The sequence below is a fragment of the Kogia breviceps genome, chromosome 6 (genome assembly GCF_026419965.1).
Source record: "Kogia breviceps isolate mKogBre1 chromosome 6, mKogBre1 haplotype 1, whole genome shotgun sequence".
Lineage (NCBI taxonomy): Eukaryota > Metazoa > Chordata > Mammalia > Artiodactyla > Physeteridae > Kogia > Kogia breviceps.
In genome coordinates this window covers 66,192,043-66,217,757 of record NC_081315.1, presented here as the reverse complement: position 1 = coordinate 66,217,757, position 25,715 = coordinate 66,192,043, and the positions used below count along the sequence as shown (strand labels likewise).

The 25,715-nt window shown below is 36.0% G+C and overlaps 1 protein-coding gene and 1 long non-coding RNA gene across 7 annotated transcripts in view; one reads left to right on the top strand and one right to left on the bottom strand.

Moving 5' to 3' along the window:
• The window catches only part of ARHGAP24 (Rho GTPase activating protein 24), a 771,354-nt gene that overhangs the window by 121,700 nt on the left and 623,939 nt on the right, over positions 1 to 25,715 (bottom strand). Inside the window, exon 1 of one of the 5 annotated variants that reach the window (XM_067035990.1) lies at positions 21,228 to 21,388. The exons of the other annotated variants lie outside the window; for them this stretch is intronic. Within the exon in view, the coding sequence (XP_066892091.1) occupies positions 21,228 to 21,240 (13 nt within the window). The 5' untranslated portion in view covers positions 21,241 to 21,388. Of the gene's footprint in view, positions 1 to 21,227; positions 21,389 to 25,715 lie in introns of those variants that run through there. 5 annotated transcript variants of the gene reach the window in all.
• LOC136794366 (uncharacterized) overlaps positions 1 to 25,715 on the top strand; it is a 135,540-nt gene that overhangs the window by 93,144 nt on the left and 16,681 nt on the right. Inside the window, exons 2-3 of one of the 2 annotated variants that reach the window (XR_010841043.1) lie at positions 7,372 to 7,441; positions 9,136 to 9,453. This is a non-coding gene — a long non-coding RNA (uncharacterized lncRNA). Of the gene's footprint in view, positions 1 to 7,371; positions 7,442 to 9,135; positions 9,454 to 25,715 lie in introns of those variants that run through there. The other variant, XR_010841044.1, reaches the window with a different exon arrangement.

The following is a 25,715-nucleotide window of genomic DNA, read 5'->3' as shown; positions in this document are numbered from 1 at the left end:
TGTGTGGGAGGAGCAAATGGGAATCTCTACCTTCATCTTAAGTTTTTTTGTAAATCTAAAACTACTCTAAAAAATAAAGTCTTAAAAAATGTATATTTATTGACACGTAGAAAAAAAGAAAGCAAACAGCCAGAAATTGGAGAAATGAAGCCTCTATACCAGCTTATCACATACTGTGCTATACAGTGATCACAATCCTGACAGTGCAGCTTCCAGTAGAGAAATGGAATCCAGAGCTGGCAGAGAAGCTCAGGGTGCTGAGGACTTTGAGAACTGTGGGTTTGTTTTCCCAGGTAGTAAATATACGCTCAGTGAGTTGAAGGTACAGCAAGTATCACTGATTTGCATGGTTAGATCTGACCAAATAGACAATTCTTTGAAATCACAGTCTGACTGCGAAATAATGTAGACTTGAGGGGATGAAAGAAAACTTACCCCAGAGATCAGCATAAATCATGTAAAAAACCCTGGACAAGCTGTTCTTCCTCTACTTGTTTTTAAAAAATGAACAAAGAGCATGGCAAGGTTAACAATTACAAAATAAATAAAACATACAAACCTGCTGCCCTCCAAAATCATTTAATTTTATCATGTTCTTTTGCTAATTTGTTTACTATCCTTACCACAAATACTATTTATGTTTTTCAATTTTTATTATAATAGTAATTCATATTCATATTTTAAAAACATGTTCTTTTTATTTTTGATGGCTCATAGTTTCACAAGATGGAATATATAATTTAATCTAAGGAATGACACTAACATCTTTAAGATGATAAAAGCAAACCCAAAAAATTACTGAGCTGTTTATATTTTATTTTTGCTATTGGAACTAAATGGTAATTTCCCTACTTATCTGTAAATTTACATTTTTCTCAGTCACTATCATTCTTTGCATTTATATAACTATATAACAGCTAAATGGTGATCATAGCAAATCTCCACAACACATAAAGGTAGGCAATGTGTTGGTCAGAAATAAATTGTGTCTTATTGCAATGCAAAGAAAGAAATTTCTTAAGAGTAATTTTCCGAATAAACATAATATAACTGATATGTACATGGAACACAATTTTACTGATTGTGTTGTCTTAGAGAAAATGCATAGAATAAGATCATGTTGTTGACATTTATGCAAAAAAGCCAAATAAAATACTTTCCTCATTACTAGACATAGTTACTATGTTCCTATAAAATATATGCAAGTGTTCTACATCTTAGTGTTTTAAAGATAAAATTCCATTGCCTTTATTCAGCAGCTAGCCTTTGTAATACTTCCACAAGCACTGAAACATGTGGTACTGTACTCGGTTGAATTGCTTAGCAGAGATTGACTGCCTAGTCAATTTTTCATTCCAAGTTTTTACACAGTTTCTTCAATGCTTTCATAAAGGTGATATCTTGTATCATAAAGCTTGGCAAAAAGAGAAAAATGCAAGGTTGTAGAGAAAATGGGCATAATGTAAGAGAAATGTTATACTGGAGAAAAGGGGGGAAAACTTTAAAAATTGCTTTTTTATTAACCTCTTAAGGGATATAACTGGAGGAGCTTTAACGTAGTAAGATGCTCTGTGATAACAAATGTTTTGGACTTTTACAATGAAACAAATGGACTATGCAAGATCAAAAATGACAAGGCTTGCAATATTTTATTCCAAGATAAGGTGTAAAAAACATGAATATAGGATTTTAAAAATATGTATATACAGTTAAACGCCTCTTCAAAATTGACTGAAAATATCATCTGGGTCTGGCTTAACTTTCATCTATTAGTGAACATTGATTACTATTGTTTATTTATTTATTTATTTATTTATTATTATTATTATTTTTTTTTTTTGCGGTACGCGGGCCTCTCGCTGTTGTGGCCTCTCCCTTGCGGAGCACAGGCTCCGGACGCGCAGGCTCAGTGGCCATGGCTCACGGGCCCAGCCGCTCCGCGCCATGTGGTATCTTCCCGGGCCGGAGCACGGACCCGCGTCCTCTGCATAGGCAAGCGGACTCTCAACCACTGCGCTACCAGGGAAGCCCACTATTGTTTATTAATAGGGGTCTTAATGTAGAATTTTTCTCCTCAATCTTAAAAGATGAGGGAACCAAGAGCAATTGATATTAATTGTAACTTTAAAAAATTAACTATCTCTTCTATAGTATACATAGATGTGGGCTATACAATTGTTGTTGCTACCTGTTTTTAAATAACTGAACACTTAGTCTTCCAGAAATCTTTATCAAGGGGTTATTTCATCCTTATTGCACACTGCATTCCACTTTCAACTAAAAAAGGCGCATGCTGGTCTTTTTAAAGAATTTACAGCATCAAAAGCACACATGTACACATATCTGTCTATATATGCCCATGCTTGAAAATTAAAGGGATAAGATAAGCTCTTTTGAGCACTTGCCATCAATGGAAATAACAGGCTTGATAGATACAGGAATAAATTAGCTAGATATTACAAAGATATTTTCTCTTTCATGTATTCCATTTTAAATAGCTACAAAAAATAGGGTTACTTCCTATAACCATTTTAACAACAAATAAAGAGTATAAAACTCTGAGGTGTGCATGAAGTTAATATTTAATTAAGTAACCACCAATTCCTATAACTGTATATTCTATATATTAGCTTGTTTTCACAATCATGGACCAAACTTTTCTTTCACTAGTAAACGTAAATGCATTAAGCTGGGCACATTTAATAAGTTTTGCATAAATGCATATTGTTTGGGCGCATTTAATAAGTTTTCTTAAACAATTTATGAAACACCTAATTAAGTCTTTATCAAACATAAAACATTTTGAATAGTTTGCCCCTACTTAATTTCATTATATTTTAGATAGGATAAAATGTGTCCTTTGTTCTTAAATTTTTATTTCAAAACAGATACCTACACTCATTACTCATTTTTGCTTTTTCTATACCACCTTGTGTTAAATAATAAATACACATGGAAATGAAACATACAAAACAACAACAAGAATCTACCTCAGACTAACAGACTACAAATATTTAAAACATTTTTTTAATGAGCTACCATATTTTGTAACAGTCATGAGAAAACAAAAAGAGAGATGATAGATAAATATAGAGAGACAGAGCTGGAATAGAGAAATAACATCTTAACTGAAGATTTACATGAAAACTGAATCTAATAATAATGTAGTAGTTAACAAACTACATCAACTTCAAACTCAGGCAGCCTTAGTCTGTAATCTTTTCATAGAGAAAAGTTCAATGAAGAATGGTAGAATTAGACTGACTGCAAACTAACAAAGAATCTCTTTTTGACCAAACTTTAGTCAAGCTCCTCTGAACTCTCTTTTCAAATACATCCTCACTTTTGAATTTCTGTATTTGTCTCTGCATTGTCCAATTTTTGCAAGAATCCTGCTAAGTCAGTTTAGCCAGAATCCCCACCCTTGATATCTGATGGGGTTCTTCATTCTCCACTATCCCCCATGATGTCTGAACACCCTGGCCTGCCTTTAGCAAGAATCCTGTTAGGTCAGTTTAGCTGAAATTCCCCCTCACCCCAATGTTACCTCTTAGTAATTTTCTATTCACCGACCCCCTCACTCTCTTTCTTGACTATAAATTCCCACTTTTCCTTGTTGTATTCAGGGTTGAGTCCAATCTCTCTACTCCACTCGCAAAACTACACTGAAGTGGTCCCTATATCTAGTGAGAGAGTCTACCAGAATAAAATCTGCCTTACTAGTCTTAAACACGTTATCGTGAATAATATTTTTAACAGAAAAGCACACAGCTATTGTCCTAAGTAGTGCCAGAAGAACCTCTCTAACCCATGTGTATCATGCAATGGTAAAACAAGGGCACTAATTGGGAGGCTTTACAGGATGGTCAAGTACCTGTGAGGTTACATGTGCTCCATCATGCTTAGAGCTGATGGTCAGAGGGGCTGAGCATGATAATCCATTGGGTGCTGGAAGAAAATCTTACAACTTGATTTTATATTATTTTCATAGAAGAAAATAAAGAGATCCAATATTAGTAATATTTAACATGTGATTGACCCTGAGACTTTCACTTAGTGCATAGGTCAGACGGTCAGTTTGCTTACTGAAGAAGGAGACTCTCGAGGGACAAGGAGGAGTTTCACAAGGCAAAGGAATGGAGAGCAGAAATCTTACAATTGTATTTGAGCTTTAAGGTTACTGAATATATTGTAGTTTACAGGCATGTGCTTCAGTGAAGTAATGGATTAGAGCACCAATTTTAAGAAACTAGTCCTCATGATATGAACATATGGCTTAAGAAGATTCTTTCCAAGAAACCAAGGATTAAAGTCAATGCTGACAATTCAAGCACAAGCCAATTCTATCACGTAAATTACAAGAGGAAACAATCGAATTGAGTCTGACGAGCAGCAGTTGAAAAGCTGTGAAAAATAACATGATTATTTGAAACACATGTATACCTGCTATTTTTGTTGAAAGACCTTGCCCTGGGTGTATGCTGATTGTACAGCATGTATATTCTGCTTTTGTGAGATGATTTAATCTCAGTTATAATGGTTACCAAAATGATTGCTTTTATAAAGATTGAGAAAAATGCCATATATTAAAGATATCTTTCATTTAAATTAAGATATTTTTGTATTACTCATAAAGTTATTATTTTTTTAAAAATACAATCTCTTCTTTTTTTTTTTTGCAGTACCCAGGCCTCTCACTGTTGTGGCCTCTCCCATTGTGGAGCACAGGCTCTGGACGCGCAGGCTCAGCGGCCATGGCTCACAGGCCCAGCCGCTCTGCGGCATGTGGGATCTTCCCAGACCGGGGCACGAACCCGTGTCCCCTGCATCGGCCGGCAGACTCTCAACCACTGCGCCACCAGGGAAGCCCTAAAATACAATCTCTTCTGCTCTATGTTTCTTTGATATGAACTTCCTCACATGTGATTGTAAAAAAAGTTGGGATATCAGTAGGATACAATAATAGTTTTGGTTCATACATGACTTTTTACTAGAATGTAAATGTGCTGAAGAAATCAGGTACAAGGTTTCTCACAATCAGAGAGAGCCTTAGCAATGTTTGAAAACCTTAAGGATGGAGCTGAAAATTTTACAGAGGGGCGTTCCTCCAATAGTGGCTTATTTAGGAATTTTAAGAACTCCTCAGCTTTTCAATAGGTTAAGATGCAAGTGCAGTTGTAGAAACTGCCCAAGACATATCCCCTCACTTAAAACAGTGGATTAATGAGAAAGCCCACACCTGGGATAAGATTTTCCATTTTGATGAAAATGGTTTCTATTAGAAGCAAGTACCCTTCCATACCTACATCTTAAAGGAAGAAGTCAAGCCCAGGATTCCAGACTGCAAAGCCTTGATTGTCTGACAGTGAAGTTAGGTGCCAAGTTCTATGGAGATTTCACGGTACTAATGTTTGTGTGAAGATATTTCTCATTCTTATTTGTGCTCTGTTTTCAAATTGCTCTAGGTTTTGAGTGATCTCTTCCTAATTCTATGGAATAACTCAAGCCTAAATATTTTTATTAAGCAATTTTGCAAGACACAGAATTTTTTATGAACTCATATGGAGCTTAACAGCAGAGTGCCTAATTTAATCATCAAATTTTTTCTGCATGTTTTATAAATAAAAAATACATTAATAAAAATGTATAACATATAAGCAAATAAATACCATATTTACATTGGACTGAATGTTCTATTTATTTTATTTATTTTAATTGAGAGAGCACAGTCAAAAATGTTTTGAGGGTACTAGCCTCAAATTTTTATTACCCTGCATGGAAAAAAGTAGATAAAAGCAGACATCAGCTTCAGTGTGGAGAATGGAAGTGAGGAACTCTTAACGAATGGGTCAGGTAACAGAATCACAAGACGGATATACTGAAATAGAAAAGCATGAAACGATGTCGCATGAAATGAATGCTTAGAAATAAAAGCAATACAGAGCTTGGTCATACAGCAGACAAGAATGGGATCTCTCATTCTGAACATTCTGAACACTCCGTGGCGACATTTATCACGTTACACTCTGGTTAGCTTTTACTGTCCCCACTCCTGCATGAACTCCTGGGACAGGGCACCATGTCTTATTCAGTTTTGCAAATGCTCTGCACTTGGCAAAAGCCCTTGTATGTAGTAGATGATCTCAAGCATTTGCTAAGTGAACAAAGTGATTTACGAATAAAGATGTGTGTTCACTTGGAGAGGAAATAGGGTGAAAAGCGAGAAAAGGAAGAAGAGAATTAACATTTATCAAGTGGCCATATGTGAGGAAGGAGAATCAGGTACTTTATTACTCTAAATTATTCTTACAGCTCACCTGTTCCCATTTACAGAGTGGAAGCTGAACATCAGAAATTAATTTGTTTGCCCAATATTGACATAGCTAGTAAATAGCTGGGCCAGAGTCTGAAATATGATCTGACCTGGAAGTTGATACTGTGGGCTTCCTTATGCTGCCAGTAAGGGGTAGGGTCTCTGCTGAAGGTAGCTGCCATCATAAACCACAGCTTTTTTATGCATAAGTAACACCAATACCAGCCTCGGGATTCTTTAAAGTCCAGAGTATCAGCAATATTATAGCTAACTATGACTTCTCAGCCAGGGAAGAAAAATCGGCCATTAATAATTTACCCTTTCTTTATAGTTCAATTCCAATGGGATTTGTTTTTGTTTGTCTAAGATATGTCTTAAGATGTAGAGTGATTTCTATATTAATGTGTTTATTATGTCTCCTAATGTAAAATATAAGGCTTAGGAAACTCAAATGTTCTTGTGAAAGATAAATGTTTCCTAAGTTCAAGGTCACCAGTCTATAATCAAAACATAACCTATTAGATAAAATCAAACACTCATTCGGCCTGTTTGAAGTATGTGAGTAAATAATTCATGTATATTTTCACAGTTCTTCCTGGGAGTACATTGGTAATTTAGACTTAATATGTGGTGCATACTAGACCTTGGTTAAGTGTCTAGTTTAAAGAGCAAATAAACTTTTTAAACTAGTGGCTATAATCATTAATTTTTAATGAAAACAACTTCTTCTTACCCTTATCTTAACATAATAATATCATCCAATAATTAGGAGTCTTCAAGAGTGTAAACCACATGGATAATATAATGCATCTCTTTGTTGGTGAAAGGAAGGGTCAATTTGCTCTCACTACTTTGTCCCTTAAGCAGAGGGGAATTAATTATGGAACAAGTGAATCTTAAGCTTCAAGGCTCTTCAACTGCACAGCTCTCTTCCAAGGTCCTGCAGGGGCTTTGTCAATGTGCTCACATGGTCAAATATTTTTACATATATTTTTATAAAATTCACAAAATTAAGATGCTTTAGCCACAGTCTAGTAAAACCCCTCTTTCCATTTCAGTTTACCAACCATCATACTTTCCCTTGGGTCAGTTAACACTGGAGTGGCCACCAGCAATTTTGGTATCCAGGTAAGGAGATGTACTGGGGATACATTAAGCTTAGGTTTATTGGAATATATGCATGTGGTTTAAGGAAAGGTTGAATTATCTTTTCACTCTTTCTGTAGAAAGTGATATTATAAAATAGTTGTCAAAAGGTAATCAAAGAGTACTCGCTCAATTAAGGTAGGGCAGAAAGTACATTAGGCATTTTGTAACAATCCTGTTATTTTTCTGGATTTGTGATGCTTGTGGGTATTTGTCGGCTGTCATAAATTTGGAATTTGTTGTGAATTATTTTTCTTTCTAAAACAATAGTTGATTTCTTATTCATAATTTTGTATTCTTTCTCCTAAATATGACTCCCAGATGGTATAAGCTTTAGATCCCTCAAAAATTACCTTGGAGAGTAATCTGAAACATTTATGGAGACATTTATACACTTTATACATATTTATGCACTTCATAGACTTCCTCTGGAATAGATGAGAAAGTCTATACCTTTTTTCCAACCAGGAATTATTTAGGAGGTCTTTATTCAAAAGAAAGAATAAATAGGAATAAAAGTCTAGTCCCATATCTACTTGATAGTTCCTCCCCTTATTTCAACATTACCATGGTGAGCAAATAGAAATACAATTGTACCATTTAGTAGGTACTATTCAGTACAAAGAAGCTTGAAGTAAACTCATGAAACAGTAAACAATAAAACAGAGTAAACTGCCACCTTTAAAACAAAGGAGATATTATTCCTTGCTTGCCTCCCCTAGTCTCTGTTTTTGATATGTCTGAAAAACGTTTCCTCTGTAAACACTTACTATCAAAGGAAAGGGCCCTAAAACCCTCATTAAATAATTAAATGTTATTATACAATGTAAGTGGCTTTTAAGTGTGCAGAGCATAAAGTAAACCCATGGAGACATCTGTCCCAATGCACAAAACACCTGCAATCTCCAAGAACCCCTATGTTCATATCATCCGTAAATATGTGAGTTCATGAAAAAGGGAAGTCTCTAATAATTAGTGGACTTTACTTCTAAAAAATTTAATCCATAAGTATTGGGGCACTATGGATAATAAGCTACCATACAAAGACAGGGAAGGTCAGCAAAGTACACTGGGTTTACATTATTTCCTGAAAAGCAAAATCAACAATTGAGGTCAATCTGCTTTATAGCCATACCTAATGAATGAGTTCTATTGTTTAAATTTCATCTTTGATAGAAAATATAGACATATATATATATATATATATATATATATATGCCTTAACAATACAGGGAGGATGTAGTTTCATATTTCTAGACATAGTTGGTTGCTAACATTTAAGGCTGGGGAAGGAGAGAAAAAAGCTCAATTATATATAGTATATGATACTATAAATTAATGAAGGCACTTTTATTGATCTCCTGTAATACTGACACTACTGCTAATGATAATAATAACAGCTAACATTTATTAAGTGTCAGGTACTGTTGTAAGAGCTCCACATGCATTAACTCAATTAATCCACTCAGCATTTCAGGTAGATACTATTATTATCATTCCCATTTTTCAGATGATTAAATTAAGGTGCAAAAATATTGACACACTAGTCAAAGGCACAAAGCCATAGTACTGGCAGAGCAGGGATTCAAATCCAGCCAGTGTGGATGCATAGCCGAAGCTTTCCACTTTTTTTGCGGTACGCGGGACTCTAACTGTTGTGGCCTCTCCCGTTGCAGAGCACAGGCTCCGGACGCGCAGGCTCAGCGGCCATGGCTCACGGGCCCAACCGCTCCGCGGCATGTGGGAACTTCCCAGACCGGGGCACGAACCCGCGTCCCCTGAGTCGGTAGGCGGACTCTCAACCACTGCACCACCAGGGAAGCCCGAAGCTTTTCACTTTTATGTCGTATGTAAAATGAGCTGACCTCCAGCTCTCTTCTGAAGAATTCTAATTTCAAATATTCTATCCTGAATCCTTAATAAAATTCTCCTGTTTCTCTGGTATATGCCTCAACTTCAGTTTCAGAAAACAGTTGCCACAAATTCAATATAATCAGCTCCTTTAACAAGATGCTTCTGTTAATCAATAAAAGAAAAACCAAATTGATTATGGAAATGTATGGAAAAAGAAAAGCTTTTCCTTTTCTACAAGTTGGTGTAATAAAATGTGCTCCCTTACTCTGTTCACCAGATAGGTGTCAAACTGGAGAGCTGCAAGTTTCTCAGCTTTGTGTTTTGTTTCTCCCAGAGCAGGACTGTAATAACTAGAGTTAGATGATCATACAAGGCACCAGTCAAATGCAGTTGGAAGCATCGTCTCGTAACAATGCCTGGGAATTAGAGGTAATGCAAGTGAAATACCAGAGTCCCCTGCAAGGAATGATAGAAGAGAAGCATGATCTTTTTGTAACAACAGACGCTGAGGACTGGATGTATCAACAACCATTCCCAACCCCCGACTTCCTTGTTGAGTTTTTGGACAGACTGAAATTCAATCATTTATTTGTAATATGTAATAATGTTGTAATATGTAATAACTCATTTATTTTATAGTTTGGATTACAATCCAATATTTTATTTTGTTACATTGTTCCAGTTTTATCTACTGGGAGCTCTTTCAGTTGGTTAGTTTGTCCCTTTGATATATCCCTATAATCCTGTCTTTGTTTTTAAATAGCACATCCTTATCTTCTGGCACTACAAAATGCTGCAGGCTCATCTTGTGTATTTCCTATCCCAGTTCTAGAATCAGACATTTTTCCAAGGAGCCCTTGTTCTTTGTTGGAGAATAGTCTTAGAAACCAAGATCTGGGTGCTGGGTATATGACTTACTTTAAAAAAAATATTAGGTGGACTTTTTCATTAAATTTCTTAAAATTAAATGTGACTGTTATTCAGTTTTGCACAGCGCATATCCTTCCCCTATAACTTACTCCCTTTCCTTCTCCCTTAATATCCATCACAGTTTCACTATATTCCTATATGGACACTGTATTCTTCCTTCACCATAGTCAAGGGGGGAAATGTAGATGCCCTACAGTTCAAGTTTTCCAATTACAAGCCTAGCAAGATTAAAACAAAATCACAACATAAAGAAAATTTCATCCTACCCATCTGAATTTTAATCACCATTTCCATTCTCATCTTCAGTAAGTGTATGCTCTTGGTTGACTATGACCTCTGGAGAGGGGTTATCTTTTGCTGCTATATATCATAATATCAGCTATCTATAGCTCTTAAGGAATTAAATATAGAACTTTTAGATCACCTAGATCACTATTGCCTGATAATAATAGCACTGAGGATTAAGAACTGAATATAAAAATAGGATTCTAAAAAAAGGGGGAGCTGAAACTTCTAGGCGCTGCTATGTTTTCATTTTTTTCCTCTCAAAATGAAAGCACAGAGTAATTTATTGGGTAAGCTAAATGATCTGTGCGATTTTGAGGAAAAGAGGATGCCCCAGCAAAAAATAAAAATTAAAAAGGAAATCATATGTTTGTTATCACTTATTCCCCCATCAACTATAGTTCTGTCACCGTCTCCCGTCCCTGGCTAGCTAGAAAGCCAAATATTTTTTACCTTAGCTATTTGGCTAATGAACATAGGTCTGATGTTCTTTTAATTCTCACATCAGTTGTAAATTCAGTAGAATCCATGACAATGAGGCCCAAATTATACTTAGATGTGTTAAAGACTGAGCACACAGCATATAAATAGCCATGACATTTTAGAAGAAAATAGAGCACTTCAATCAGCATTACAATTTTTTTTTTTTTAATGAAAATGACTGCTATGGGCCAGGTGCTTTACATAAACATAAATTACTTCATTTAGTCCTCCGGTTTAGTCCTCCTCAATCAAGGGCTTTAAATTTCATTTAAAAAATAAAGGTTAAGTAATTTGTCCAAACATCCAGGAAGCATGCAGAAGAGTACAGATTGGAAGACATTTTTTTCTGACTAAAATTCGCATAGAGTAGAGAGCCACTCACATGCTGTGTCTATCAGGATTCCAGCAGGAAACAGCCCATGCAGATTAAGGTAATCCATGGAGGGATTAATAAAAAGACTATTACCAAAGGCATAGGCAGGAAATAAGGAAACCACAAAAGGAATCCCCCAGGCTGGGCACTGTACCCATGTTGTACCATCCCCTAGGACAGAGCCAGCCAGAGGCAACCCACAGTGCTGGAGTCAGGGAAACAGACACTGTCCTTATTCTCCTCCCTCCATCTGATGCCTTGATTGGGTCCTCTGTGGGCCAACTGCAACCGAAAGGCATAGGACAAGGGAGGGATGGGGTGGCCCTCATCGTTCTGCCTACTAGAACAGAGAACAGTATGGGAGTGGTGGGCCATGCCTGAGGAGAGGCAAACAGAAGAGCACAGCAAATGGTGACATTTCTCTAACCATTGGCTTGAACATAGAAACAACATAGGATTCACATTCATTTAAATATGCTAAGTATTTATTCCCTTGAAAATAAACTTGAGGGGCTTCCCTGGTGGCGCAGCGGTTAAGAATCCGCCTGCCAATGAGGGGGACACGGTTTTGAGCCCTGGTCCGGGAAGATCCCACATGCTGCGGAGCAACTAAGCCCGTGCACCACAACTACTGAGCCTGAGCTCCAGAGCCCGTGAGCCACAACTACTGAGCCCGCGTGCCACATCTATTGAAGCCCGCGTGCCTAGAGCCCGTGCTCTGCAACAAGAGAAGCCATGACAATGAGAAGCTCCCGCACCACAACGAAGAGTAGTCCCCCTCACCACAACTAGAGAAAGCCCACGTGCAGCAACAAAGATCCAATGCAGCCAAAAATAAAAATAAATAAAATAAATAAATTTAAAAAAAAAGAAAGAAAAGAAACTTGAAAGCCAGCAGCAAAACACCTCTGCATTGAATCTTTCTAAACGTATAAGAATCACAGGTGAGTTTGTTCAAGTGGGAAAAAAACATCCATAGAAAAACCATAGAAACCATGGCAAAGGCTCAAGTAGAGACTGCTGGTTGACAAGGAAAGCCAAAGCAATGCCCTGAAGCCTCTAAGTTTTGTTTTGTTTTGTTTTGAAGTTAGGACTCTCCAGGCATCCTTTATTGCTTGGTGAAGCAATTCTGAATCATGAGAAGTTGTTCCAGAAGTTATTCCTGAAGAACTGTAGCTCTATCTCTGTCACCGAGTGGTTGAATGTGTTTAGAGAAGTGATTTCATAGCGCTGCTGTGCCTCAGTTACTTTTTCTATCTTTACTACAATACCTATTACCTAATGTTATATATGTAATTGTTTACCAAATTAATATTGCATCAGGTCACCATAGAGTGAAGCACATTGCAAAAGATGTTTCCAGCAACTAAATCCATTTCTCTGCTCATTTTAAGTGATTTTTGTTGGTTTTCTTTTCATTGTCTTGTTTTCCAGTGTAAATTGTCTAAAATATTTAGAAATATACAAGGAATAGCTTCTCGATAAATAAAAATAATAAAGATTTAAGATAACTTTTAAAATTCACTAACTCAATAATTTTTTGAGTGTATTACAGATGTCTTTTATAGAAGAATCCAATTGGAAGTATTTTTGCATATGTTATCTTAATTGAAATGAATAATCCCTCTTATTTGTATATTTTGATTTCAATATTCCAGACTTACTTCTAAAGTAAATTACACAATCAGTTCTGAAAAACAGAAATAAAATATAATATGTTCCCTGATCAGAACTGGTGATTTATTTAAAGTGAATAAGTGATTTCACCTCATCGACCAACCCGTGAAAGTTTAGGATTTAATCTGGCTACAGTAATTATTAACCTGGAAAATCAAGAATTAGCTTAAAAACCTTCTTATTCACAAAATGAAGTTGAATAGCACTGCAAATAAGAATTCTGAAACTCATCAACAGGAAAGCCTACAAGAAAAATTGTTCTCTAAGTGGACCCAGCAAAACTTATCTAGTCATTTCTCTGTCTACAGCCCAGGAAATCTGACTTGCCTCTTACTGAGGCAAGTGGATGGGAAATTGGAGCCACGACACCGCATGAAGGAGGGAGATGGACGTAGCCTATGGAATTTATTCTTTCAGAGTGACAGAGTTTATTCATTTAAAATGTATGCACATTCTCAAGATGCTATTATAAATGATTTATTTTGAAGACATTTTAGTAAAAAACTTCAGCCAGAGCTTCTTTATTCCTCTAACACACATAAAAAGAAAAATCAAACAAAGCAGAAATTGCAAATTCCCCCTACCTAAATAGTGTACATTTCTGTGCACTTCTTACTGCTCTTGTTCATTGCCAGTGGGCCTGGCTCATGGGGACACCTCTGAAGGACTCTTCCTTCCTTCTTATCCTAACATTTACATACCCTGCCCCCCACCCAAGCTTATATTTGGTGTCTGTTCAACAACAACAACAAAAAAACCCCTAATTTTCTTCCTTTTCAGAAACTTACCTATCCTAAGTTTAGCCACAAGACTTTTGTATAGATGTCTTTGCCAAGTCAGAGGAGAATAATTTTGTTTTTCTTAGGATATACTGAATTCAAGATAAATCTGTACCAAATTTTACATAGCTAATTCAAGCCTCTTACACGACTGTACTGTTTTCTTTGGCAGGGCTCTACTAAAAGTCATACTCAAAGTTCCCTAACATCATTCAGATTTTTATTCAAGGAGTAACGAGCTGATTCCTAACAAATGTACCCTCCCACCGCACCCCATACACTTAATTTGACATTTCAAACTTCCTATTTCATAAACATTAACAATAAAAATTTTATTGAAGTCCAGGTACATGTAGGGTACTCTTTTAGACACTGGGGAAGTAAACGTTATAAGGAAAACTCTGCAATGATTATAAGTAATAACACTAAGGAGTGGAAAACAACCTATGCCCCAAAAGTAGTGTTCTTTCATTTAACTAATGCTTACTGAGCATCTATCGTTGCCATGCACAGTGGTAAATGTTAAAAATACAAAGATAAACAAGCAGACCTAGTCCTTGACTTCATTGAGCTTACTTACATTCCAGTGTTGGTGAGACATGACTTTTTTAAAAAGGCTGCAATATCAAGTAAATAAATAAATGTCTAAATAAGTAGAGATTGTAGTAAGTTTGTGATAGAAAATAACAGGGTGGTAGCCTATACTATTTAAGGTGGGTAATAAATGCCTCTCTGAAGTTTAAGCTGAGACCTGAAAGACCAGCCAGCCAGCCAAGGAAAACAGGCCTCTGGAAGGAGAGGTGGATCTAAGAATAGGGAGCCTAAATTTTAAAAAACCCAGGTGGTGTATGTAGAAGTCACTGGGAGGCCAAAGTGGCTAGAACATATGTCATGGGGACAGTGGCCCAAGATGAGGTAAGAGATGGACCTTGTCATGTTGAGTCTACAGGTCATGGTAGGGAATGTGGACCATTCCAAGCAGAGGAGGGACAGGATCTGTTCCCAGCAGGAATCTCTGTTGGATCCTTGTTCTAAGCAGGGAACAGGGACCAAAGAGTATCTGTCTGTTTAAACAACTGTGGAGAATGTGTTTGAGTGGAAAAGAGATATTTTAGGAGACCCTTGCAGTACTTCAAGTGATGGTGGCTTGTGCCATAGTAAGAGCAATAAACATGAAGATAGGTAAAAAGATGTGAAATGTATTTTGGGAGTAGAACTTATGATAAGACTGCACATGAATTGAATGTGAGAAATTAGGAAAAATGGGACCCCGACAAATATTAGATGAGTGGTGTTGCCACTTACTGAGCTAGGAAAGGATGGAAAAGGAAGTGGTGGTGGCAGAGGAGTGCATATAGAGTTGCATTTTGGATAGTTTAAGTCTGAGGCACATAGTAGGTTATCTGAGTCCATATATCAAGGGAGAGGGCTGGGGCAGGAATTCAGAAGAGGTTAGCCCTGGTGGAAGAGCTGAAACTCTAGCTGGGAATTTAAGGAACAGTCGGACTTCGAGAATTAAGAAAGAGGAAGCCAAAGGTACTTAGAACTATGTGTTGATCTAATTGTGGAATAATAAAATGCTTAGCTGCAGTAGAGATTTCTTGTAGGAATGTACTGAAAGAAAAAAATGTTGGAGAAATAAGTAGGAACCAGATTAAGAGAACTTTTAAATTCAAGCTTATGATTTTTTTTTTTTTTTTTTTTGCCTAATTTTAGGAGCCATCAAGGGTAACTGAGTAGAGATGTGGGGCCGGAGGTGTTGTGAGTGAAGGGTATCATTAAAACAACGATGATTATTTGTGTATAATTTGGGGAGTAGAGGAAACTTCAGGCTGACGTGGAGATCTCTCGGGACAGCATTTCAATAATTGTGATGTTAATGGATGAATGTGTGGGCTAAGTTGATGGGCACAGAAACAGAAAGGAAGAGAAGGGTAAAGTAACATAAAAAATATTTGGTGCCTGAGACATGGGTGGGGGAGGGGAAATGGAGGAAATAATCTGGTAAATACCATTCATGCTGTCTTCCTTCATTAACTAACCAGCATACATTGGCAATGTGCCTAAGCTGTGCACACCACATATGCCTTGCCTCATGCTTAGCTTCCTCTGGAATGGCTGGCACGGATCTACAAAGCAAGAGTGGGAGGCATCAGGACAAAACTGGTGATCGCTGGGCCAGAGAAGTTCCAGCATAGAAATAAGGAATGCTGAAGGATAAGAGTAACATCTGCAAAAATCTCTATTTTGAATAAAGAAACTTGCACAATGACGTGGGTTATATAGCCCCCACAGCATAGCATCTAATCTTTTGCTGTCCTACTTCACATAAGACCTTTTCTTTTACGGGCAAGGGGGTGATCACCAAAATGTAAATCTTGCAAAAGTACACCAAATAAATAATGGGAAAAATATTGTCACCAGCGAGAGCTAGCTGAATGACAAGACAGATTCATGGTCAGTTTTATGTTGAATTTTGACATTTTTATTTTTGTTAGGTTGTTAAAACAGTATCTGGCCCGAGGCAGTTCTTTCCCTTTTTGTGCTCTGGGTTTACCATCTACAAAAGGAAATCACCTAATCTAGTGAAGTGGGAGAGAGTTGTGTTTGAGTGCATGTGTGCGCACACATATGTATTCTTATAAGGAAACAAGAAAATATAGAGGAATAAAATAGATATGAAATACTGACAAATGGGTCTGAGCAAAACAATATTAAACATAATGCATTCCTTCCAAAGCATTTTATTCAAACTAGCAAGGAAAGATTTAATAATATGAATAAGCAACCTCCTCACAAAATATATGAGTAGGAAGAGTGACTCTCATGATTCATTTTAATAACAAATGAAAAGATAAGATGGATGTCAGCAATTGCCTTCTATAATGCCCACCTTCATTCCACTGGTGATTGACAAATCATTTGGTGTTGCACCTAGGGTACAATATTAAATCCACTCCTAATCATTCATCACTTTATGGTCGTCCAGTCCTCAGGAACTCCAGTTATGTTTGATGTTTACTTTCCTATAGTAACTGGTGCTTCATTCAAAGTGAAGTCATCTATTCTAAGCCAGCCTTGGGTTTTGCAGAGACATATGAAATAAAAGCCTCCAGTCCATTCAGACTATTATGCTGGTGATTCAACCATAATGGATTCTGCAATAAATGGTTGAAGAGCTGTCCCTGGCTAAGGGGGCTGACAAGTTTAATATTAAACCATAATGAAGGATGTCACAAAAATATCATGTGTACTTAATAGCTGGTTTTTGGAGAAACCATTTCTGTAAATTGCAGTTCCCTCTTGACATCTTCCATGTTTTCTCTGGATCATATGTCAATGTGCCCTCAGAGGGTACCAGATTTCAACAAGTCACCCTGCTTCCCCCTACCTCTCTACACACTTGCTTTTTATATTCTCCATAATTAGCACCTTGTCCTGTAATTCATCTTCCATGCCTCATTCATTCTAAATCTCGACTCCTTGGCCCTGTTTCTGCCATATTAAAATATTTCCCACGGCAAGCTCATGTTTAAAAAGAAAATCAATTGTTCTGATTCATCTGACATGAGCTTCTGGATGTTTTTGTAATTTATTGTTTACTCTCAGGTCAATACCTCTATGATACCATCATTAAATATTAAAGGCTGGTTAAGGGCACTATGCTTATCAGAAAGCTTTGCCCAGTTAATATCAGGCAGAATGACACTCTCTCTCTAGGGATAATGCTTGAATTTTTTAAAACTGCAAGCTCTGAAACTTGGGTTTACCACTTTGATATGGTGGTAAAGAGACTAAAAGATAACTAGGGGAGTTCAAAAGGAGGGCTGTCCTCCTTGCTTCCTCTTCCTGTCTGCTGCAAAAATGGCCTCATTAGTAAGCCAAGGCTCTTAAATGAAATGGAAAGCTAGAACTCCAGGGTACACTAAGCTGGGAGAACGTCAGTTAAAATAGTCCATGTATCAATATATATGAACCCACCTTCTGTAAAGTTTAGACATATGTAGTGCTGGCCCGGAAACTTCACTTGCCACCACAACCCTAGCTCTTAGCATGGGTCTGTGGAGATGCTAAGACCTAAATCTCACATTAAATATTTGGAGAGAAAAAAACACATGGAACTACACTTCCTAGCTATAAAGAGAGAATATTTCAGCAATTAGACTGTAAAGTTCATCATGAATTTCAACAATTTACTCTTATTTCTAAAATATCCTGGCACTTATCAAGGACTTTTATTTTTATCTGCCAAGATTATCTATTGTTCTATGACAGTTTTCCATCTTTGTCCCTAAGTGAACATTCTTTAAGTAAATCTCTTTAAGGTTCTGATGTCAAAAGTTTATGAAATAACTCTCAAGGGATGTCTGAGGGAATGTCCAGTCTTTCATAGCTCATGGCTGAGGAACTGACCAAAGACCAAGACCAAGCTGTTCTCAATTAGAGCATAAATCACAAGGGGATCATGTGTGAGTGCATGTGTATGCGTGTGTATGCGCGCGCGTGCGTGCGTGTGTGTGTGTGTTTGCAAGCGCACGATGAGGTAGGTGTCAGATCTCCACCCCTCATTTTTTTTCCCGATGGCAGGAGGTCAAACTATGTTTTAGTGACCACAAAGGCCTGCAGTAACATGTGAAAGAAGGAAAAAGCTTTCCCTAAGACCTCAAAGTGAGTGGTAGCAGAGGCTATGAATTTATGGATTGCTTGTATGACTTGAGACTCATTCTTTTTGGTGTAAAAGACTCTTTAATATCTGGTATCTATACATTTCTCTAGATTCATTCATTTTTTATTTTCACCAGCTGCACCCCTTTCACTCCAGGTAAAAGAAACTTTTCCAGGTCCCTTCAGACCCTCAAGGCACTATGCCAACTACTGTTTCTACAAAGGTCTCCCTTCTGTCTGGAATGCCGGCTTTTCCCATTCCTGGTCAATTCCTTCTTTTCCATGACATTGCTTCTTGGAATCACCCTGTCCACAGAGGAAAAACCAACCGGGGAGCCATAACAGACCAGATATCGTTTTATTTTCATGCTTTTGCATGAATTGCTCTGTGTTAAGTTATTGAACTCCCTCTGCATGAACACCGCTTAGCTGCACAAAGCATTTACTCATTTTCAGGCAAATGCTACTGCAGCGAAGGGTCAGAAGAAGAAAATATTGACCTGATTACCACCAGGCACCATTTACTGGTATCCTGTTATTGAAAAAGTGAGGAATTTCAAAACGAAGTGATAGAAAACATCATTATGAATAATAAACTGGCTTAAATAAATAGTAAAGGAATATCAATTGAGTAAAATACCATATTGCAGGCATTGGTCATCTAATATGAGTTCAGGGGTCTGAAGACCAACTAATGTACCCCTGTTGCCTTGCTCTTGTTTTATAAATGTTAGAGTTGTCTCCCTTGCTCCCCAAAGCTTAGTCAGTGCTTTGTGCAGCAGGCATTTAATAATATTTCTTGAATGTTATGTGAATGAATGTCTAATTGAAGAGGGACATGTTTCTGTGTGTCTGTTCTATTTATTCTATATTTCTCACAACTCTTGTTGTAAGGAGGAACTTATTTTGTGGTAGGTTCTGAAGAAAAAGTTAAAAGTAATATTGGTTCCACTTAAAGCTCTTAATTTCAAGCAAAGGAGATTTTTAAAAATGACTAATTTAATCAAAAGGATAAGTATTAGAATATGTTATGAGCTCAGAATCAATGGGAGGCTAAGGATCAGGCTTCAGAGCTTCAGAGGACTAGAAAAGTAATTAAATAAAAATAAAAAGCAGAGATCCAGAGTCGTAGTACTCAGCATACCACAGTAGCCAACTTCTATGGTGTCCTCTGCAATCACTGTTCAAATGTGAACTTTCCAACTGTTTCTCTCTATCCTGTGTATCTTACAACTGAGAGAAAGCACCAAATTGGTCAAAATAAATCCATGTGCCTACTCTCTGTCTCTACTGGACTGAGGCAATAAGGATCTAGTGCCTTTTGCTTCTTTAAGAAAAGGTGTAAACCTAGAATTTTCCTACCACTAAAACTGCACAGAGATAATTTCTGAATAGGAAATGAAGCATTACGAGGGAGAGTAAATGGATTCTAGGAAATACATATACATATATAATAACATATATATGTAATAACTGATCATGATGATAAATTTGAATTTATAACCCATACTTTTCTTATTCTTAAGTGAACACACAGTGAGAAATGGAGTATATGCAATTCATTCCAATGTTTCCAGAAAGGGAGTATTCTATTCCAATACTCTTATTCTGGTAATCTCACTTGTTACATTATGCATTTACTTTGTATTCATGACAGGCTTTTTTTTTCTTGTAGTTTGTGAAATGAAAGTAAATATTTATGAAATCACCTTTTTTCTGCTTTCCTCACAGCCTTGAAATATCAAGGAAGTTTGTTCTTGCTAATGGCTTTTGCTCATTACCCTGTACTAGTAAATTCCTGAAGAGCAGAAAGTTTGCTCTGCTCACTACTGTATCCTCAGTGTCTAGAACAGAGACCAGCACAAATGCTCAATAAATACCCGTTGAATGCTGACTTCTTAAACATGTTCGTTCCAGAATGCTAATTGAGCCATTGCTTATAATAGCACAACAGAAATGGGAACAATCTATGTATCCAGCAAAGGGGGAATAATAAATATTTTTGATGTATCTAAGTCTATGAGATGTGCATGATATGTTAAATTTTAAAAAGTAAATTGCCAAAAAAAGTACAGTATAATCATATTTTTTGAAATATTATGAGTATACATAAAAGCAGTCACAGAAAAATGTACTAAAATGTTAAGAGAGCTTAGTATTAAGAGTAGGTTTGGAAGGTAAGAACAAGATAGATACTTTCACTTCTTATTTTACATAATTTCTTTTAAAAAACCCTTTTATTATTACAAAAGCATGACACATGCATTGTAAAAAGTAAGTGCTGATAAGCAAGACTAAAAAAATTAAAACATCAGATCTTTATCTCTGTATATCTATCTATATCTATCTACATAAGGATGTTTTTTAACCAAAATGAGATCATTCTATACATACGGCTTTTCTAGTAAATAATACCTTTATTTTCATTTCAGTAAATTTTCTAATACATAGATACATTTGTAAATTAGAACTCATCAAAATTAAACTTTTGTTCTTAGAAAGACATGGTTAAGTAAACAAAAAGGCAAGCTCCATACTGAGAGAAAATATTCACAATACATACATCTATCTGAAAAAAGACTTCTAACCATAATATATAAAGAATTTGTACAGCACATTAATGAGGAGATAATAAGCTCCTTCAAATAAATTAGGAAAATATGTGAACAGTAAACAAAAGAAGATATATGAAAGGCCAGAAAGTTCATAAACAGATACTTACTGTTATTAGTCATCAGAGAACATCAGATTAAAACCACAATGAAATTCCACTAAGTACCCACTAGAATAACCAAAATTTTTTTTTTTTAACTGACATTACCGAGTGGTAGCAAAGAGGTGAAAGAGGTCTCAGATATACTAGTGAGAATATAAAATGGTGCAAATCATTTGGAAAACAGTTGCTCAATTTCTCACACAGTTAAAAATACACTTAGCAAATTACTCAGCCATTCCACTCCTAGGTTTCACTCAAGAGAAACCTAAACACATGTCCACAAGAGAATTGTGCGTGAATAGCACATCACTTCTAGAGGCCAACTTCAAAGCCAGGCTGAGGGAAGAGGAACTTCTCAGCATCCTACTTTTCTACACAGAATGTAAACATCATGGGAATCTCAGTTTCTTCATGTAGGCTATTAGACTCTGTCTAATTAAGCTGATTCTATATTTGATCACTCTCACTCAAATATAGGATCAGTATGTCTAGGCTTAATTTCACAGAGCCTTTTTCCTGTGTACCCTAGTCAAGTTTGGTTCCAACATTTTAGGTTTAGATTTTCTGTGGTTTAGAGAAGAGTAGATTTAGAGTCTGAAGAACTTAGTTGGTCTTTGGCTCAGTCTCTCACTTTCGTACATACACACATGTATACACAAATAATGTTTGATCACATTTGGGCTAATAACTTAATACAAACAAACTCACAGAGTTACTGTGAATATTACATGAGATGGCACATAGAAAATTGTTTTTCAAAATGGAAAGAGGTCCACCAATATTAGATATTAGTTGCAATCCTCAGGAGTGATAGTGATAGGCTTCACACAAAGGAGATGACACCTGGTCACCTGTTACTACTGCTATAAGAACAAAACAAAGTTAACATAAAGCTAGGACCTTGAAAAGCATAATGTCCAGTAAATAGTCTCTTGTTCTTAGTACAACCCCAGAACTTTAAAGGTACGAAGTGTTGTTGTTTTTCTCTTAGAAATGCTGCCTGTTAGGTTCTGGATCTAATGATGAGCATGGCTGAGTATCTGTTTCCTATATTGTGAAGTCATCCCTGAAAATACCATTTCAAGTGGCAGAACTCCAGGGACCAAATACATACGAGATGTCTGAGCTCACTCAGTGGCTCAGCATAAACACCAGTTCCACGTTGGACCTGGTGGAAGAAACCTGGTCACTGAACCACAAGTCTTCTGGGCTTTGCAGGCTAAAGGAAAAGAGAGAAATAAAGGAGCAAGAAATGAATGGATTTATGTAATTTTGGAACTTTCCACAGGGAGCCTTGAGGACTTAGAGATGTTTTATAATACCTTCATTTTATAAGTAAAATGGGAAAGTTAGGAAAAGGGAAGAAATACTTTCCCCAAGACAAAGCTGACCAACATGTTACTCTTAGAACTTTCCTCCTTATCATATATATATATATATATTTTTGCTGAATTTACACCAGCTAACAACACACCAGAACCTTTATCTGCAAAAGCCCTTGAGTCTAAATAGTGTTTATAAGTCTTTAGTCCGTAAGAATGTAATTTTCTAGTTTTTCAACTTTGTTAATTAAAAATGCCATTTGTCAAGTGTATTGAAAATGCTGACCATTATATGTTACCTCTGAGATTTCAGTTCATGTAGACAGGATTTCTGTAGCAGTTGTCATTTCATGTCATTGTCTTCCTGTATATAAATATACAATTTTGTATCTCATATGAACAAACTGACAAATGGGAGACATTTCATTGGTCAGCCCACGTTTTTCTGATTTGGGGTATGGAACTGGACATAGTGGATTTGCCTCACTGTAATCAGATGATATTTTAATCTTTCTTATTAGATATTTATTGCAGATCAAGTGAAGAATAACATCTAGATATTGAAGTATTGTATTGTTATAAAAATTTACTGGTGGAAGTTTCTGCATGTACTCCAAAAGTTTTAGTAGAAATGTGATATCTAGAAATTCCCAACATAGTTCATAAATGGATGTAACCTCAAAATTCCCCCTTTTGTTTCTAGAACCAGCTGGCATCTAAGATCTTTCGAAAGAATGTATGGATTTAGATTTACTTTGGCTGAATTATATTCTAGCCTTTTAAGCTATGAAATGGTGGTAAAACTATTGTAAATCTTGCTGTGATATCTTATTCTGAAACATAAATAATGAAAACAATGAAATAGTTCTAAAGGTGGTCCTCTGACTGAAAGGTAGCTTTCTATTTAACTATATTTCAGATATCAAACTGTGCAAATCTGCTTATTGCTGTTCCTAATTAAAAGGCCAGAAATCAATTTTTCTGAGACCCACAGAGTGGTAATAAATACAGTATTGGAATCCTGACAAATTATCTTTATGCAAGGTAACAGGGTAGAGTAAAATTTGGTTAATAACCACCCTGTGATATGTGAGAATGAACCCATTACCATTAAGTGGTAATTAATTGATTGTTTTATTGTTATTTCAATCGGAAATATAAAAGTGTTGACTTCAAAAAAGCACTTCCCTAATCCTAATGATGACCTATGCTGTACTGTCTGACTCATTCTACAGGAGAAGCAAAAGGTAAGGTATTAAAGTAGTATCTCTGAACAAAAAGCATCATTAATCAAAAATCCTGACCTGTGATGGTGAAATGGGGTTCCCCATCCTCTTAACTCACAGAGAGCAGGGCAGAGGGTGAAGACAAGTTGCTGTAAGAAGGCAGCTTTGTTTTTTTTTTTGCTTCTAGCAATGTCAATGACATTCCATAAAAAAAGGAAATAATAACCAGAAATATAAAAAGATCCTATTTTTTTACTTTAAAAACGGTAATCACCAATAAATCTTTACATATTCTTAGTAGCTAAATAAACCTTTCTAATGACTTTGACATTTTTGCTGTTTAGAAAAAACTAGTCCTAGTGTAACCAACCCACCAATACCCAATACCCACCAACGGAAAATGTTGTTTTTTTACTTAATTTTTAACTCTATTAATGTAAGTGAGAGCTTTCAATTCACAATTCAGCATTTATTATTTATTTAACTTACAAGGTTGTGCTGCTACCTTCTCCCTGAATGAGGTGGATGCTGATGAGAAATACTGCTGTCTTAAGCGTGTTTAAGCAAAACTTGTATTGAAAGGAGAGGGAATATTAAAAGTAGAGAAAAATCCTAAGGAAGCAAATGCAAATATTGTATTTAAGTTTCAAAACATGTACACAGATATACTGTAATGCATTACATGAATGTATACATTAATGTTTCTACAGTTTGAGAGGAAGACAGACTTGAGTTAGAATGGGACCCTGCCACTTACTAGCCATGTGACTTTAGCCAGCTGCTTGATCTCTATTGATCTTAGTTTTTAAAATCTTAATGTGCTAAGTTCAAAATATATGTAATCTAATAAAATGGAATATTTTGCTCTGTCTTTAAAGACCACTATCAGTACACACATTCCCTGCTCTATCCTGCTCAGGCACAACTTGCACAACACTTGCACACACGTTTGCACACTCGTGTGCATGTGTGTACACTCACATACATATCTTACGTCCATTGTAGGAATGCAAAACAATGTAGAACAATTTTTATCCTGAAAACAACTGAAGTTTACTCTAATTACAGTTGCATTTAAAAAAATCTAATAGCACTGTAATATCTTCCATGTCATATTCAATATTGCACTATTAATTCTACAAAACAAAGCATGTTAAAAAATTTTTCCCCCGAGTATTAACAAAAATCACAAGAAAAATGTTGACTCATGAGAAAGGTTTAGATTTGAATGAACAAACTTTCCATAAAAATGTCTCTCCATGAATATACACAAATTTGTATTGGTGAGAAATTATCTTAAAATATAATGTTATATGTAAATAATCATTATTTCTCTTCTTATTCTTATTATACAACAATCTCTAAATTCATATTTATCCCATCAGCTGGAATTAATAGTCAAGCAATATTGATATACTTTGGTTTAAATTTTTTTTTTTAGCCATGTGTTAGCCATTTTAATATAAAATGTGATCAAAAGTCAAACTACAAGAGTTCAAAAAGGCATAGAAAAATCTTTTATCTTCAATTTTATTACAAGTTTTAAATTCTGGGAATAGTTTAAAAAAAATTTATATGCTAATTTCAGCCCAGGGCTAGTTTTTTTACAACCAAACTAAGAATTACTACAAGGGAACATTAATGCAACAAACAAGTAAAATTTGCAAAGCCAAGTCACAAACTTGCTAACAAAGTTAATAAGAACGTAATGGGGTAATGGACAGCACCAAAGAGCAACTTGATGCCTCAGTTAAATTTGAAAGAAACACTGCTTTCTCTAGGGCAGAGAAACATGCAAACAATTCTGCTTCAAGCAATTTGCATAGAGATAGAAAATGCTAGAGCTTTAACACAAATGAAATTGCAAAACCTTAGTATATTAAATTCAACCCAAGTAGCACCAAATGTTAAATTGGAGCCAAGGTACAACTCAAAACATTTAATTT